Genomic DNA, 15,655 nt, shown 5'->3' on the forward strand with positions numbered 1-15,655 from the left:
ATGGCAAATATTTTTCTTCCACTCGTAATTAGCTTTCTTAGGTCTGCAAGTAAGCACAACAGATGGCCATGGAAGAAAGCATACAATACATGTCTTCAGTCTAACTTCAGCCCATTCCATCTATATTCCCTTTCCTGACAGACTGGGCACCATGATAATCAATCTAGCAGCTTTCCCTCTGTCCTAAATCCACCTTACCGGAGCCCCAGGCATGCCTAGAGCTAAATGACAGTTGAGAGAGGATGACCCAAGATGGGTGGTGAATGCTAATTTTAGGAATAGCAGCAAGAAGAATTTCCCATGTAACATTTTCCACCAGAAGTTTAGAAATTCACCAGACTACAGCTATTAAGACAAACTGTAATATACCTGAGGATTTGAGGGAAAGAATGTTAATGAAAACCAATATTTTGCTTTTATAAGTCTATGAGATAGCTTCACGTTATCTAATACATTTTTAATAACACTCTAAAGAGAAATTCTTTTTTTGGAAGGGGAAACCCTTAGTCAATCTCCATACTATATTGCAGTAAACTTTATGTGAAAAGGTGGGCATGATGAATACAGCTGGAAAGTCACAGTATCCCAAAAATATTTTTGGGAGTCCAAAGCAAAAATAAGATTGTCCTCACTATTATCATCATGGCATCTAATTATCACACATTAATATGGTTAGCAAAATTATTCAAAATTACTCATGATTTAGCAGCACCCTTTTTATTGAACCCACCTTTTAGAAACAAACCTTTTGTATAAATAGTTTCTCAAATTATAACCAGGTCATACATGTCAATGGAAAAATTAACATGACAAACTCCTATCACTCTGGTGATACGTGCTGTTGATGTAGTGATGTTAGATTCTCTTTAAGGGAATCAATATTAATAAATAGTGTGGCTGTTAAGTACTTTTGAGGCCATAATCTTCTTTCTCTAGATATGGAGAAGCTAACTACAGTGTTGCATGCACTGAGACCTAACCAAAGTTGATTCATCAAGAGTTCCTTTTGAAGGTATGTGGAAAGGAAGTGTGAAGCCCTGCCCGAGTTTCTACCATTATAATTCTCCAATGCCACACAAGGATATAAACCTATAAACAAGGATAACCTACACTGAGCATGGGCACAGCAAAATAAACCCAGAGACCTTTATTAGCAGGTGAAAATAGGATATTGAAAGAACCCTAGAGGTTTAGGTGAAAACCTCAGCACACTTACCAGCTGCCTAAATTTGGCCAAGTCCACAAAATTATCTGAGCTTTAGCTTAATAATACATGGTATGCAAATAAAAATCATTGTTTTGATTATCAAGCAGATGTATTGTGAGATTCAAAAAGCTAATGGGATAAAAAAGATGTGGTATATACACATCATGGAATACTATTCAGCCATGAGAATGAGATCACGCCATTTCTCACAACACAGATGGACTGGGAGAGAATAATGCCAAGTGGAATAAGGCTGATAGAGAAAGACAAATACCATATGAATTCACTTAGAGGTGGAATTTCAGAAACAAAACTAACAAACAAAAAAACCCTGACTCTTAAATACAGAGAACAATCTGGTGGTTGTGGGGGTGGGGCAGAGATGGGTAAAGTAGATAAAGGGGATTAAGAGTCCACTTAATGTACTGAATAATGTGTAGAATTGTTGAATTATTATATTGTACACCTGAAAGTCATAAAACTGAGTTATGAGCACTGAGTAATGTATAGAATTGTTGAATCACTTTGTTGTACCCCTGAAACTAATATAGTACTGTATGATAATTATACTTTAATAAATAAATAAGCAAAGAGATAATGCATATGAAACTGCTTGGGAAAGCTATGATAATAAAAGGTATCAGTTTACCTAATTAGTCACTATCACTTCCCTATTACTCTAGGAAGGGTAAGCTCCACAGTCTTATATTGGCAAATGGCACACCACAAATTATTCTGGCAAGTGTCCATACGTATACATGAGCATACTGCATACTGGAATCATGGTCTTCATGGAGTTAGTGTACCGAAACACAAGAGTAACAGCATTCTTTTCCCAGAGTCATCTAGTCTTTTCATCTTGTCTACTGGGGAACTTGTGTGTACCAATCATGAAATCTTGACATCTTGATAATTACATATATGTTTCTATGACTGAGTTAAGGAACATGGAAAAGCTCTGGAAATGTGTATGTACAGTTGTGGAGAGTACCTGGAACCACTGCAGTGCAAACAAGGTAATGACAGTAACTCTCAATATATGTATACTAATCTGTAAGATAATATCTGGAAACAAGATTGTTTTAATCAACATTAAGTAACACTAAGGAAACCATGATATAGCAGGTACCTTATTCATTTACATATTTCATTTACTTCAAAAGGAAGAATATGAATAAAGTATATAGATAAAATAAATGCAAGTCCTACTGGAATACAAGTAATAAAAACTGCTTCAAAATACACTTCTAATTGAGAACCATGCAATATTCTAATTTATTTTAATAGATCCAGTGTTATGATAAAACTAAAACACTGTGCTACTTTAAGAGTATTTATATACATATTACATATATGCTCATAGATGAAAGCAATTTGTCATTAGTAGCAAATCTGTATTATAACATTCATATATAGAACTGCATTAAAGTCAAAGCAGTTGCTGATAGATCAACCACACTTCTGTGCTTAAATTGCAGTGCTTAAAGAAAGCATCAAGATCCTGTACTCCCAGGGCATGTGGGTGGCTCAGTCATTAAGCATCTGCCTTCAGCTTGGGTCATGAGCCCAGGATCCTGGGATGGAGCCCCACATTGGGCTCTCTGCCTGGTGGGAAGCCTGTTTCTCCCTCTCCCACTCCCCCTGCTTGTGTTCCCTCTCTGGCTGTCTCTCTCTATCAAATAAATAAATAAAATCTTAAAAAAAAAAAAAAGATCCTGCCCTCCCTACATGTAGCCAGGTTATTATCTATTATCAGCTGTGGTTCGCCCCTACACACATATACATGCGCGTGCGCACGCGCGCACACACACACACACACGCACACACACACTTGTTCTCTTATTTCACTCAACTGAAGTCAGTTGGAAAAGATACCAGAGGCAATGTAGATAAAACGGTTTTCAAATTATACTCTACTACTTCAGCTGATGCTAATCTTAATTCTGGAACGGCCTAGATCTCACTCAAGCAAATTCATATGCATTCAAAGATTTTGTTAGATTATCAGAAACTATCATATGTTATATACATTGGCTTAAAACCTAAGTTTATCAGCTGTATTAAACATTTTAATAGAACAACTTCTTATAGAGAGAAAATAGTATAATGAAAGAAAATTGTATGGCCATGAGATTATTGGACTTGTCCTATATATATAAATACCATATGGTCATAATTTTTTTGAAAAATAGAATATATTTAATAGACATGTTATAATTATGATATCCATTTAGATCTTTGTTAGTTTTTTCTTGGAGAGTTTGAAAAAATTCAGAATTTTCACACATTTCTATAATCTATCTAATTAACATAACAGAATTAACATAACTGATTTGAAAGTGAGTTTTCAACTGTAAACTATGTAAAATATATGACAGCTATCTTATTTGAAATTAAAAAATTCTGCTTCAAAAATAATAACAATCTAAACTTATTTATAGTTTGCTTCAATTTTGTTCCAAAAGAACAATCTTTATAAAACTATAATTCTGCTATAATGTTGTGTGCTTCTCCTAAGGAGATAGGTATGACAAAATAGAGATGGATCTAAGGATAAGGATGGGGAAGGGAGGGGTATAGAGACAAGGTCAAGAATAGAGAGAGACAGAAAGGGGATTACTATCACATAATATCTTCATAGAGCACCGGAAGGAGGGAGCGAGGACAAAATGGAAAATGGTTAAATTTGAAGATCAAAATCAAAAGTTAAGAAAGCAGGATCTCTTACCCTGAAAAACTCTTTGGTGGATCCAGAGTCTAATGTTCCATAAGCAATTTCTGTTTGCTTAGAAAGATCCTCAGCACTTTCGATGGGAGATACCATCCTCTCTACAGTCAGGAAGGCAGCTAAGTTAGCCGTGTAGGAGGAGATTATGATCAGGGTAAAGAACCACCACACACCTCCAACAATGCGCCCAGAGAGGGATCTAATAACAAGTATGAAATGGATTTGTAAAGTGAAATGAATGACCTAGTAAAAAAATCCAAGTTAGCAATATTACGCAAATATTGACTTATATGGGACTATTCAATTTGATACTTTTTAATATATCTGCTAGTTAATAAAACTGGAAATTATTAAGCATTCTGGGTAAGCAGTCTAGATTAGCTAGATGTAATGAGCTACCCAGAGGTCAAAACTTCAGATTCCTCAGATTCTTTCAAAGTTATAATGCCCAAATTGTCTATAGTATGAAATTTCACAAAGAAGCAATTTTAAGAAATATGCAAATAATCCAGCCAATGCCCATCCTACTATCCATTCATGACATAAGTAAACACATAAAAGAGAATTTAACATCACTTGTAAAACTCACAATAATGTTGACAAACAAAATCAAATATTAAAAATAAAAGAATGTGCACCATAGGTGAAGTTGAAACCCTCCCTTTAATTCAGCCAATGAAGTTCAAAAACCCTCTAAAAGGTCCAAAATTTCACCGGTTTTTGTGTGTGCAAAAACATAGGTTTTTGATATGGTGCAGAAAAGAAAATGGGGAACAATGATACAACAAACAAAGGGATGACACAAAATATAATTCTTAATGAATAAAAATCTGAGGCTTCCTGGCATGGACTGCTACCACCCTGTTCCTCTGTGCTTCCTGCTTAAGAAAAAAAGACAACTCAAGGAAAACAAAATTAGACATTTAAACATTTGTCAAGATACAAATTCCTGATTTGTAATATAATAATAATAATAATATTTCTTTGACCATAAATTCATATGTAAAATACTTTTGAAAGCTTAATAGATCCCTAATAACTCACTTTAAACCCTAGGGAGATAAATATAGATATGTAGATGTGTAAATTGATACATAACATATTATTCTGAAATATTTGGTGGGATTCTACATATAAAGGGATTTTAAAAAAGTAAAAGGGTTTAAGTAATATTAACAATCCAACACAATAACATTTTAGGTTAATAACTTTGCTATGTCTAACAATTAAATTTGCTATAGTGAGAAGGTAATATTTCTAAAAATCTAAATTAAAAACGTTTGGCAATTTATGGCCTAAAACAGACCTCCTGACATTTAACAGTAAGGAATACACCTTTGTAGAATAAACTATTCTAGCAGTCAAGAAAAAGTGGGGAGCTTATTTAAAAATAAATATTTTTAAGAATATCTATTGCTAAAAGAGAAAGAGAGAGTGACAAGTGATGAAAACATATAACTAAGAGCCTTTATCACAGACTCTGAGAAATGCAAAGAATTAAATAAATATGACAGAATGGAAAAAAATGAACTACTCTCTCATGGATAAGGTATTAAATACATTTTAAATTTAAGAAACCTCTTGCGTAGACACAGCCACTCTCAAAATGTTCGCTATTCCATAACAATGGAAAGCATAATTAAAACGTATGTATTCCATATTTAAGAGGGCAGCTCAAATCCCTTAAAACAAAACTGTCTTCTTAGTAATTGCTTTGACACTATAAACTGCATGGTAATTGACAATGCAGAATCGTTCTTATAACTAATTCTGTTCCATTTATAAAAACAAGTTAAAGATACGTTATTCTCTATTCCAGTGCTTAGGTCAGATTTAATGAGTATAAATATGCCAATTTACTTGAGTTCGACAAGTTATCTCAATAAATTTATTGAACTTATACTTCATTCAAAACAAAATTCTTGAGCAATTTATTATTCATTTGTAATTGTTTTCAAAGGATCAGTTAATGTTTCTGAAAGACTTTCTAAGACATTTTATGCAGGGGGCAATTCAATTTATGTCTTATGGTGACAGACAAAAATGGTTTCTCTAATTAAAAACAAACCTTTGCTTCTTTGAATCTGGATTAAAAGAGCAAATAAATGGATATGCTACCAATTCCTTCTTTTTTATTCTACCATTTATTTTAAATCTATATTAAATAGCTGTTTTAAGAATGACATTTTTATTCATTGGAATCCTTTTGGGATATTAGGGGGAAAAAAACAGAGGCAAGCAAAAAAATAAAAGTCAACTTTATAGCATTTTATGCTCACAATTTCTGTGGTTTCAGGCTTCAGAAAACTACAGTAAACATATTCTAAACTTATTTTCAGGAAAAAGACCAATTCAGGTTAATGAATAATTTCTGATTAAAATTTAAATGTTCTAGTAATATTAATAACATATTTCCATACCATGTTTTACTTGAAAAGAGGTGATAAATATCTTTCAAAATATTTAGAGTATCTCAAAGTGATCAGTGCATTTCATGAATCATCATCATCATCATTATTATCATCATCATCATCATCATCATCGTCATTATTATTAGATACTATGCTTCTCTATTCTTCTTTCCTAAGCTGGAGTAACCATCATTGTATTGTAAAAAGAAGATAGTTTGGTTTGTTTTAAAAATCATTAAATTTGCCAGTATTATGCAGTATTTTCAATATTTAAATGCACATATAATATAGAATGAAAGATATGTACATTTAAAATTTTTCAGCAAAGCAAATTTTGCTCATATATATATATTCTGTAGCAAAAAAATAAATCAGTTGATAACAAGGAAAAATATACTATCTAAAATCTATTTAGTGTACCAGGAAATAAAAATTATTCCATGTGAAATTGTAGTAAGTCATGTAGTAAGTCATGACTCATGAATGAAATCATGAGCACAGATAAAAGGGCATATTTTACAAAACAGGCTTTTGGAAAATTAGTAGTTGTCTGTTTGTCATGGTGGACCCTAGGGTAACACAGATTTTTAAATGTGCTCTATGCTACAATTCCTGTAAATATGTTTTCTGTTCCTTGACAAGCACTGGACACCAAAACAACTAACTTCAGAGCCAGGAGCCATGAGGAATAAGGCAAACAAATCTAAGGATCCATCTATAGGAACCCAGATCAATATATCCTACTTTATAATGAACCTCACACACTTCTCCTTACTAAATCAAAAGGCAGAGCATAGTTAATGTTACCCTAAGGTAATTGTGTTTTATCTCAGGATTAAAGTTACATTATACTTCTTACCAAAGATGAATAATTTTATTATTATTTATGGACCAGAATATTCTCTGAAAGCCCCATTTGGTTAATATTTTCTCCCTCATTATTAGAAACTACTCTTTATGTCTTTAACTTAAATCAGATAAATGTAGAGATAAAACTATGAATCTTACATATTTTGTAGGAGGTCATCATATTTATATATATTATTATATATAACATTATTATATATTTCTATATTATTCTACACTGTGTATATTATCATTATTATACATATATGCCATGCAAATACCATTGGCATATTTTTAATTCAGGGCAGTTCCATAAAGAAGTCACAAGGAATCGATGGAATTAAGATTGTTTAGGTTCAAATAATTCATAACAATGTGTCCTACAGCAGAGAGTAATTAATAATTTCTGCATACATGATATATTTAATTTATCTTACTGGGTGGAGTATACAAAAAAAGACTACAAAAGATACAAATTTTTGAGTTTTTTTTAATTAATCAGTTATCTCCAAAGTGCTCAGAAACTAACAACGAAATAGTATTAGAAAAATCATCCCCTTTACTAGTTATTAAGATATCCCATAGAATCAAAGGAAAGTAATCAAACCTAGATTAAAATGTGTCAGTAGACCATAATTTAGCCTTCAAATGTGAAAGAATCATACGAGAAAAATCATGGTTTATTCTTCTGAAGAGCCAGATATGGCTATTCTTCTTATTCATGTCATAACATGAAAAAAGGCAAAATGTATTTTGCAAGATACTCATTATATTTAGATATTTTAGAGTAGTACCTAATATATCATAATGAGACTAGATGAAGAAATGTATTCCATTATCTGTGTGTATTACTATTGAATATAGCGCAAGCTGCGGTGAATCAGCCACCATTATTACCCAACCATGTACTTCTAAATACTTGGAAAATATCCTGTCAGACATCCCCTTAATTCAGCAATCTAACCTTTAAAAAAACAAAAAAAAACAAATTTATAATCTCTCTCTGATACCATCTGCATGAGCTAATAATGAGAAAATAAAAGAGATGGGATGTGTGCCAATGAAGTTTTGTAAACAAGTTGTTGCTTTTGTAGTTAATAAGTGATGTTGCCCATTTTCCCATATACAGGTCTGTGGATCAACACACAGATGACTGTAAAATGAGAATATGCAGCAAAAACACGGTACCCCTCCAAGAAGGCATGGAATGATAGGAACCTTATGCATTTTATAGCCTCTCCATGGTGTGTATAATTTCACCAGGAAATACAAGATCAACATTCAAAGAACATTGCTCGAATATTTCACAGACTTATGCCGACATTAAGAGTCTGTCCTGAAGAGTCTTAAACCGCTTGGACAGGTAGTCAGCGGCTGTTTACTTCTTTATAGTGAATTCATAAACACCATGAATATCCACTTGAGACCTAAAATGCACAAAGTTGAAGCAGGTGAGTAACCAACCTTGGCGAAATATCGCATCCTTGCTGCATAAAGGCACCCAAGGAAAACCAGAGACTATTAAAAATCCCAAATTCATTAGTTGATTCACTACTTTGTGTTTCTCTTCCATCTTCAAACTCCTCAGTGTGCCACTCGTAGGGGCTAAATCTGCTGACCAGGAATAAAACTACACTGACCCCAATGTAGGCAAAAACAATGCACATCCAGATCTCATAGGCTAAAGGATCAAGAAATGAAAACACTCCTGGTTTGGACTTCTGAGGCTTCTTGATCATGATAGATATCCCGAGGCTCATAAAGGGCTTTGAGAAGTCAATCACCTCTTCTCTCACAAGGGTAATAGTTAATGGAGCAATTGCAATGTCAGCTTTCTGTAAGGAAAACAAATGAAAGTAATAGTACCCAGAGTCATGGACTGAAAGGAATCATGGTTACATTAGTGGATCAAAAGGGAAGAAAAGGAAATCAGGGAAATGTCAATAATTATTTCCTTGGCAGAGTCCCAGTAAAAAATAAACAAAAAAGCAATTTGTTACCTAAATATTCCTCCTTTTTATAAATACACAGTATACCCATCTGACTCGACTATGATAATTACATCTCTACACTGAATCTATGCCTTTGGTGCCTTTGAGCAATGTATATGGTTCATATGCTTCAAGACAAATCAAATGTCTGTCTCATTTAGTGTGCATGTGTGCTTCTGAGGTTAGCATTAATTTTCAGATGTTCACAAGGCAAAAAGATAGTATTCTTCAGTAATGTGGGAAACTAACAACTTCAGATAGAGGTACTTTGCAGGAAAGCGGGGAATTCTGTCAACAAGAGTTCAAACTGAATGACTTTATTTGGGAGAAGAGCTATACTTACCCCGTATACAAGTTCTCCAACCATCCCATTCCAAATTTTCGTGTCAGCATCCCTGGCCCCATACTTGCCATCCCCAACAATTGTCAACTTGTACTTGAACCCACAATGTTTGGCGATTTCTGCAGCCAAGTCAACACAGTAGCCCTCATAGCGCTCATTGCCTTCAAGCATTTCATGATTTTTCTTCATCATAACATATGGAGATTCCTATATGGAAAGACAGTTCTTTCATTGATTTAAAAAAAATAGTTGTGTTAACTACTTTTAACCGATTCAAGTCTTCTGGTTTAATTATTACCTGGTATCCAGAAAAACTGTAGAATATGAATGGTGGAAAATATCAGCAGAAAAATATTGAGCATAATACCTTTGAGAAAAAAGGTCCTCAAATGCCTAACATTATATTTAATTAATATGACTTGTATCTAGCCATAACAAAGTAAACAAGAAACTCAAAAGCACAAACTGTTGACATGCCCCCTTGTCATGTTTGTAAACTCCTAGAGTATAGATAGGAATAATGTTGCTCAACATCTGTTTTATTCAACTTTAGATCCACCACACTCTTATTCTAGGTTAGGGTCATGCTGACTTCAAGAACCAGCATTCACCCAAAACCCTGTGTGTTGCTGCCTCAAAAATAAGGTTCATGTGGAAATCATATTGATAGTCATTGCCATAGTGACGTACTGATGCTACCCTCTCAGATTTCATGTCTCACTTCATCTATAAGATAGAATATCCTAGAATAAAATTGCAAGGATGGAAAGTAGCTTCCCCCTGTAAACACAAGAAAAATGAAGTATGAAAATGATTCAACATAGCCCAAATTCTCTACTGGAAAATGTCATCAAGCATATTTGAGAGTTCAGTGAAATAGTCCCCCTTGATGGCATGATTACCAAAAGCCCTCACATGTCAGAGCTTACACTTTTTAAGGTATTTCCAAATGACAATCAATGTTTCTATTCAAATTTCTTATTAGCTGTTTTTTTTTCAGCTGTATTTACACCTATATATTTTCTTCTCAATATCGTTAGAATAATGAATCCCACAATTTTACTATACCACTGCTCAGCAAAATAAAATACAATTGTTTTGTCACAAAATCATGTACTATTAGTGAAGCCCTTTTCCCCCATCTCTATTTCACCAACGGCTTGTCACGATGATCTGCATCTACCTCCATCTCTCCAGAGCCTAGATGATCAAGATTCAGTTCAATGTGATCTCATTCCCTCAGAACTGGCTGTGTCTCAATGACTGTGTTGACATTGGTGGTTAAAAAGAAGAGAAATTATCTTTAAGCAGTTCATCTTATAAGGAAAGAGACTTGCCAACATTATTAATAACGTTATTAATAAATGTGAAGATAGAAGGTACCCAGAATTGCATGGGAATTGAAAGGTAAAGCACAGGAGGAAACACAGGGAACCCTCTCCCAGACCTTCCCCAGCTGCTCACACTTGTGACGCACCAGTGTATGAATTTTCTGTCACGCTAAATTTCAGTATTGAAGAGGATAACAAATATTTTGAATGTTTTAGCTAATACTTGTGTGGTCCCTTGGACAGAGTAAATATGTTATGCATGATTAAAACGGTGCCAAAGAAGCATTCCATTAGTTATTATCCTAAAACACTAGCAGCAATTCTAGTTGGCAGATATTTTTCATAAGAAGAACTGCAGTAGCACTGGTAGCTAATTACCAAAATTGTAGTGACAACAACAGTCTTATTCTCAAGCCCAGAGGTATCATTTCCAGAAGGGAGCTCGGTAAGGGTAACAACCATTTTGTCCACTTCACTCCAGTATCCAATCTGAAAAAGGTTACAGAAGATAGGCACATGGATAAATGATCTTTCCATTAGCCACACATTGAATTATTTCAAACTCATGTATGAATCAAAACTTATATCTACATTAACAAAGCTGTGTCTTTTATTTTTGTGACTCTAATACAAATAGAGATTATAAAAAACAATGAAACAAAAGCAATTCTTAAAAATGGCTTGTCTTTTCACGTTCACTTCTCATACTTTCCAGGGTAATTTGTTTTGGAGTGATCATACGGAAATAGAAATAAAGTCCAAGCAATGGACTTTTATCCATAACAGTTAAGAGAAAGGTACTGAATTAAAATATTAATGCATATTTGCACCAGCTATGTTTTGTCTTCTAAACCATAAACTCAGCGATGGTTTCTTTTTCTTCTCATTAAATCTCTTACACCTTGATCAAAAAACAAAAAAAAATTAAAAAAATAAAAACCGTTCTTCTATTCACAATCATTTGAAGATTACATTTCAGTATTACTTACCAGAAATGAATAGATTAGGTTTAGGGAAAAAAATTAAAAATTTTCTGTTTCTGGAAATAGATAAACTCTACCTATGTGAATATCCATTTCCAGAACTCTCCAGAAGAAGAGGTGACGGGTTAGCAAACTCACCTCCTCACAGAGAGAAAACTGCCTTTAGATCACTAATGATTTACCTTCCGGGGCCCATTGGTTTTGAGTTCCATAATGTTAATTGTATAGTTTATTCTTTTTCCATTTTGGTCAAACTTTATATTTCCCGAGAGACCTTCAACCTGAACCTAATGAGGAAATGGGAAAGGAGCACAGTTATCAATTTACTGCAACCGAAGATACAAACTGTACAGATTACTCTCACTGGACTCAAGTTAAGAAAACTATAAGATTACTTTTCACCCTTCAACATACCTCTGTGCAGTTAGGAGATAATATTCACTTTACATTAAACATAGCCAGGAGACTAACGTAGCAGGAAAAAGTAGTGTCCACTGTTAAGTCACACTCACAATCATTTTGAGTGACTGACCTGTTTGAGGGCCCTTTCTATTTCTACGCCTTGTCCCCAGGGGACTGCTGGGTTTGCCAGGCAATCTCCTGCATTCCCCCTTCGAGAGATTTCAATTCTCTGCTTCCGAAGGTTGCGGAAAGCCTCAGTCATCACTTGAACAGCATCATAGGTTAGAGCAGAAGTGTACTGAAAAATATCACACACATATCATAAGAATATCATAAGAATAGGAAAAAATTCAGAGGGTCACTGCACACTGGCCTTCTGGGTTGCAGCTGACCACCATACAACACCATATCACAGCCCAAGACATTAGACACCATCCTTCAGCTAGAAGTCTAAGAATCTGAGTAGCATAAAATACCAGGACTGTGGAGTATGCTTTTGGCTGGAAGCACTGCCTCTTACGTTAGCATTTCAGCTATTTTGGGTGAGATCTTTTATAATAATAGCACTTTTCTTTTAAAACCAATTCCCTAGTTAGGGAATCCCTTTATGGTCTGATTTGGGTATACAGGAAATTATCAAATTTACAAACAAATATGCCTCTACTTATGCGGGATTCATTTGGCAATAGGGAAGGAATATTGATGAGTTTAAGTCTCTAAGTCTACCTCAGTGATGTTCACATAGATCTACAATAGTCCTGAAATATCCATTTTTAAGATCCCCTACATGGTTATGGTAATCGAAAAGAAGAACCAACAAATTTTACAATTTCTGTGCCCCTTTCATGGTTCAACAGCCTATGATAAAATAACAGTGGGTCCAAACTTACGGTATTCAGATCCCAATGGGACAATAGGATTATTACAGGAGGCTGGGGGCCAAGCATAAAAAAAAAGAGCATATCTGAGGGCACCAAGCACTGTCAGTGGCTGGATAGGTATTATTACATACATGGATATATACCGCCATCTATCAAATGTATCACGCTGCTATTGTTAATGACAAATCACATTTTAACATAATAGCTTTAATAAACACTTAGGAAATTTGTTACTGAGTATTTTTCAATCTGTGAGTAACGAAAGTACAGTGAAGCTGGGTAAAAAATGCAACGTCGTACTAATTTTGAGACACCCTAAAATTCTTGACCACAAATCCAAAACGAGCACTTACTATTTCCAAATCCTCCTCCTCCTTTCTTTAGTAACTTAGTTCTTCCACTCTCAAAAATGATTATTTTATACCTCCCTTTTCTTCTCATAATACCTACAGCTCTGCACACTTCTCTTTCTCTGAATTCCTGCTGATTATCTTGCCTATCACCAAAAAAAATAGAAGCCTTCAGACAGAAACCTTTTACCTTTCAACCACAAAACTGCCACGATCACATTCTCTCTATTTCCCTCCTGAGCTGACAGCACTCGAGATGGCCATGCTTCTTCATAAGGACAGACGCTCCAACAGCACACAGATACAGTCCCTCTGATCTTTCTAAGGACATTTCATCTACAATTACAACCTCAATATCCTGCATCAGCCTTTTCTCTCTCTCTACTGGATCATCTTTATTAGCACTTCAAATGCTTTGGTATCTCCTACCACAAATAAAGAGATAGATGATGATAAATGATAGATACAGAGGACAGATGGGTAGGTAGGTAGATAGATGAGAGAGATAGAAAAATCAATCAGTAGGTAGGTAAATAGATAGATATAGATAGATAGATGATAGCTACAATAACTGCTTCTTAGGTTTATATCTCCTTCCAATACTAACCCTTGCTTTTTTTTTTCTGTTTCCTTCATTAAAAAATTTAAGAGGAATTTTCTAAACTTGCCATTCCACATCAACCCTCTTCTCTCTCTCTTGAGGTGGTCTCGCTCAGTTCTTGGCTTTAAATTACATGTATGTGCTCAAACATTACTTCATCAATGATGCCCTTCCTGCCCAGCATGGACTCAATCACTCCTCTTCACATGACCTTATTTATTTCTTCATAGTCGCTACTAGTATCTGAATATCTTGTTCATGAATTCTTTATTTCTCTATTTCATCTCTCGTCCCCACTGGAATATTTACTCTAGGGAAGTAGAAAACTCATCTTACACCACTGGATTCTCAGAGACCAGAGCAGGGCCAGATACATTAAAAAGACCTAGGAAGGAAGGAAAGAATGTAGGTGGGGAAGTCAGAGAACTTGATATTGGACACTCTCTTTACAGGATTCATGTTCTCTTCCAGTCTAGTGAAAAGGTTATAAGCAGATAATCACAATATGTCTATCATAGTGTTATAAATCAACCTGATAGTAGATAAATGTCAGATTTATCCTCTTAATATGAGAGATATTACAATAAGACATATGAAAAGTAGTTCATGTTGTATGAATCATCCCCTCCATGTATCCAGAAATTTTGTAAGCCTCCATTTTTCTAATACCAAAATGGCAGTGTGAGGTTATCGTTCATTTAATCTTTGTATGTATTAGTTTAAATGAATCTCTTTCATTTGACCATATGAATGAGTCAAATTTGATGGGAAAGTTGGCAAGAAGAAGAAAAAGAGAAAATAATTTTGAGGCATGAGCCCTGTGACTGAGTGTAGTAAACTGTAAAAAGATGTTCATATTTACCTCTAAGTTTTCTTCCTTATTTCTTCTCTTGTGATACCACCTAAAGAACGTCATTACAGGCCTATATAGGATTCCTCTACATATTTAGATTATCTCCTGGATGGATGCACTTGAGGTTCCCACAAATATCTTAACTAGACAGATCTAAGTAAAACCCATCACCATTTTTTCCAAAAAATCTCAACCTTTTTCTCCAAACTATATCTGAGAAATTAGCAAAATATAGTATGTAGCAGATCCATCCATATTTAGAAACAACCCACATTTCTGACTATAAAGAATCCTTAAAACCTGTACTTTCTGCCTTAAGAAAGTATAATGCAGCCATTAAAAAGTGATGCTAATAAAGGTTATATAACAACATGAATAATGTCAATTATAAAATTAGTGAAAACATTATTACAACTAAATTTTAAAAATACCTTTTTCATTGATTAATGAGAATGGTTAAAAAAATGGTAATATCTCTTCACAAATAAGGGAAATAAAAATAAACAAAATGGTTATGATAATAGAGAGGAAGCAAACATGATTATATTTCTTTTCTAAGTATTCTAGAATATTCATGTACTGTTTTCTTAAGAAAAAGACATTGTTTTGAATCCTATTTACTTAGGAAAATATCTGGAGAAATAAGATTACATATTAGATTTATCCACCTTACATAGATGCTTATTTCTATTCTCCTAGAGAAAAAATTGGTTAATTTGCTTTCCTAT

The 15,655-nt window shown here is 34.1% G+C and overlaps 1 protein-coding gene across 6 annotated transcripts in view; it reads right to left on the reverse strand.

Moving 5' to 3' along the window:
• Positions 1 to 15,655, reverse strand: part of GRIA2 (glutamate ionotropic receptor AMPA type subunit 2) — a 167,144-nt gene that overhangs the window by 42,289 nt on the left and 109,200 nt on the right. For all 6 annotated transcript variants that reach the window (XR_004283190.1, XM_032332693.1, XM_032332688.1 and 3 more), the window contains exons 7-12: positions 12,373 to 12,540; positions 12,023 to 12,127; positions 11,236 to 11,346; positions 9,527 to 9,733; positions 8,657 to 9,027; positions 3,936 to 4,134 (exon numbers count right to left, since the gene is read on the reverse strand). Coding sequence is in view for 5 of the 6 variants with exons in the window: in XM_032332693.1 (XP_032188584.1) it covers positions 3,936 to 4,134; positions 8,657 to 9,027; positions 9,527 to 9,733; positions 11,236 to 11,346; positions 12,023 to 12,127; positions 12,373 to 12,540 (1,161 nt within the window). In the remaining variant the exon portion in view is untranslated. The remainder of the gene's footprint in view (positions 1 to 3,935; positions 4,135 to 8,656; positions 9,028 to 9,526; positions 9,734 to 11,235; positions 11,347 to 12,022; positions 12,128 to 12,372; positions 12,541 to 15,655) is intronic.

Source organism: Mustela erminea, chromosome 2 (genome assembly GCF_009829155.1).
Source record: "Mustela erminea isolate mMusErm1 chromosome 2, mMusErm1.Pri, whole genome shotgun sequence".
In the NCBI taxonomy this organism is placed as follows: Eukaryota; Metazoa; Chordata; class Mammalia; order Carnivora; family Mustelidae; genus Mustela; species Mustela erminea.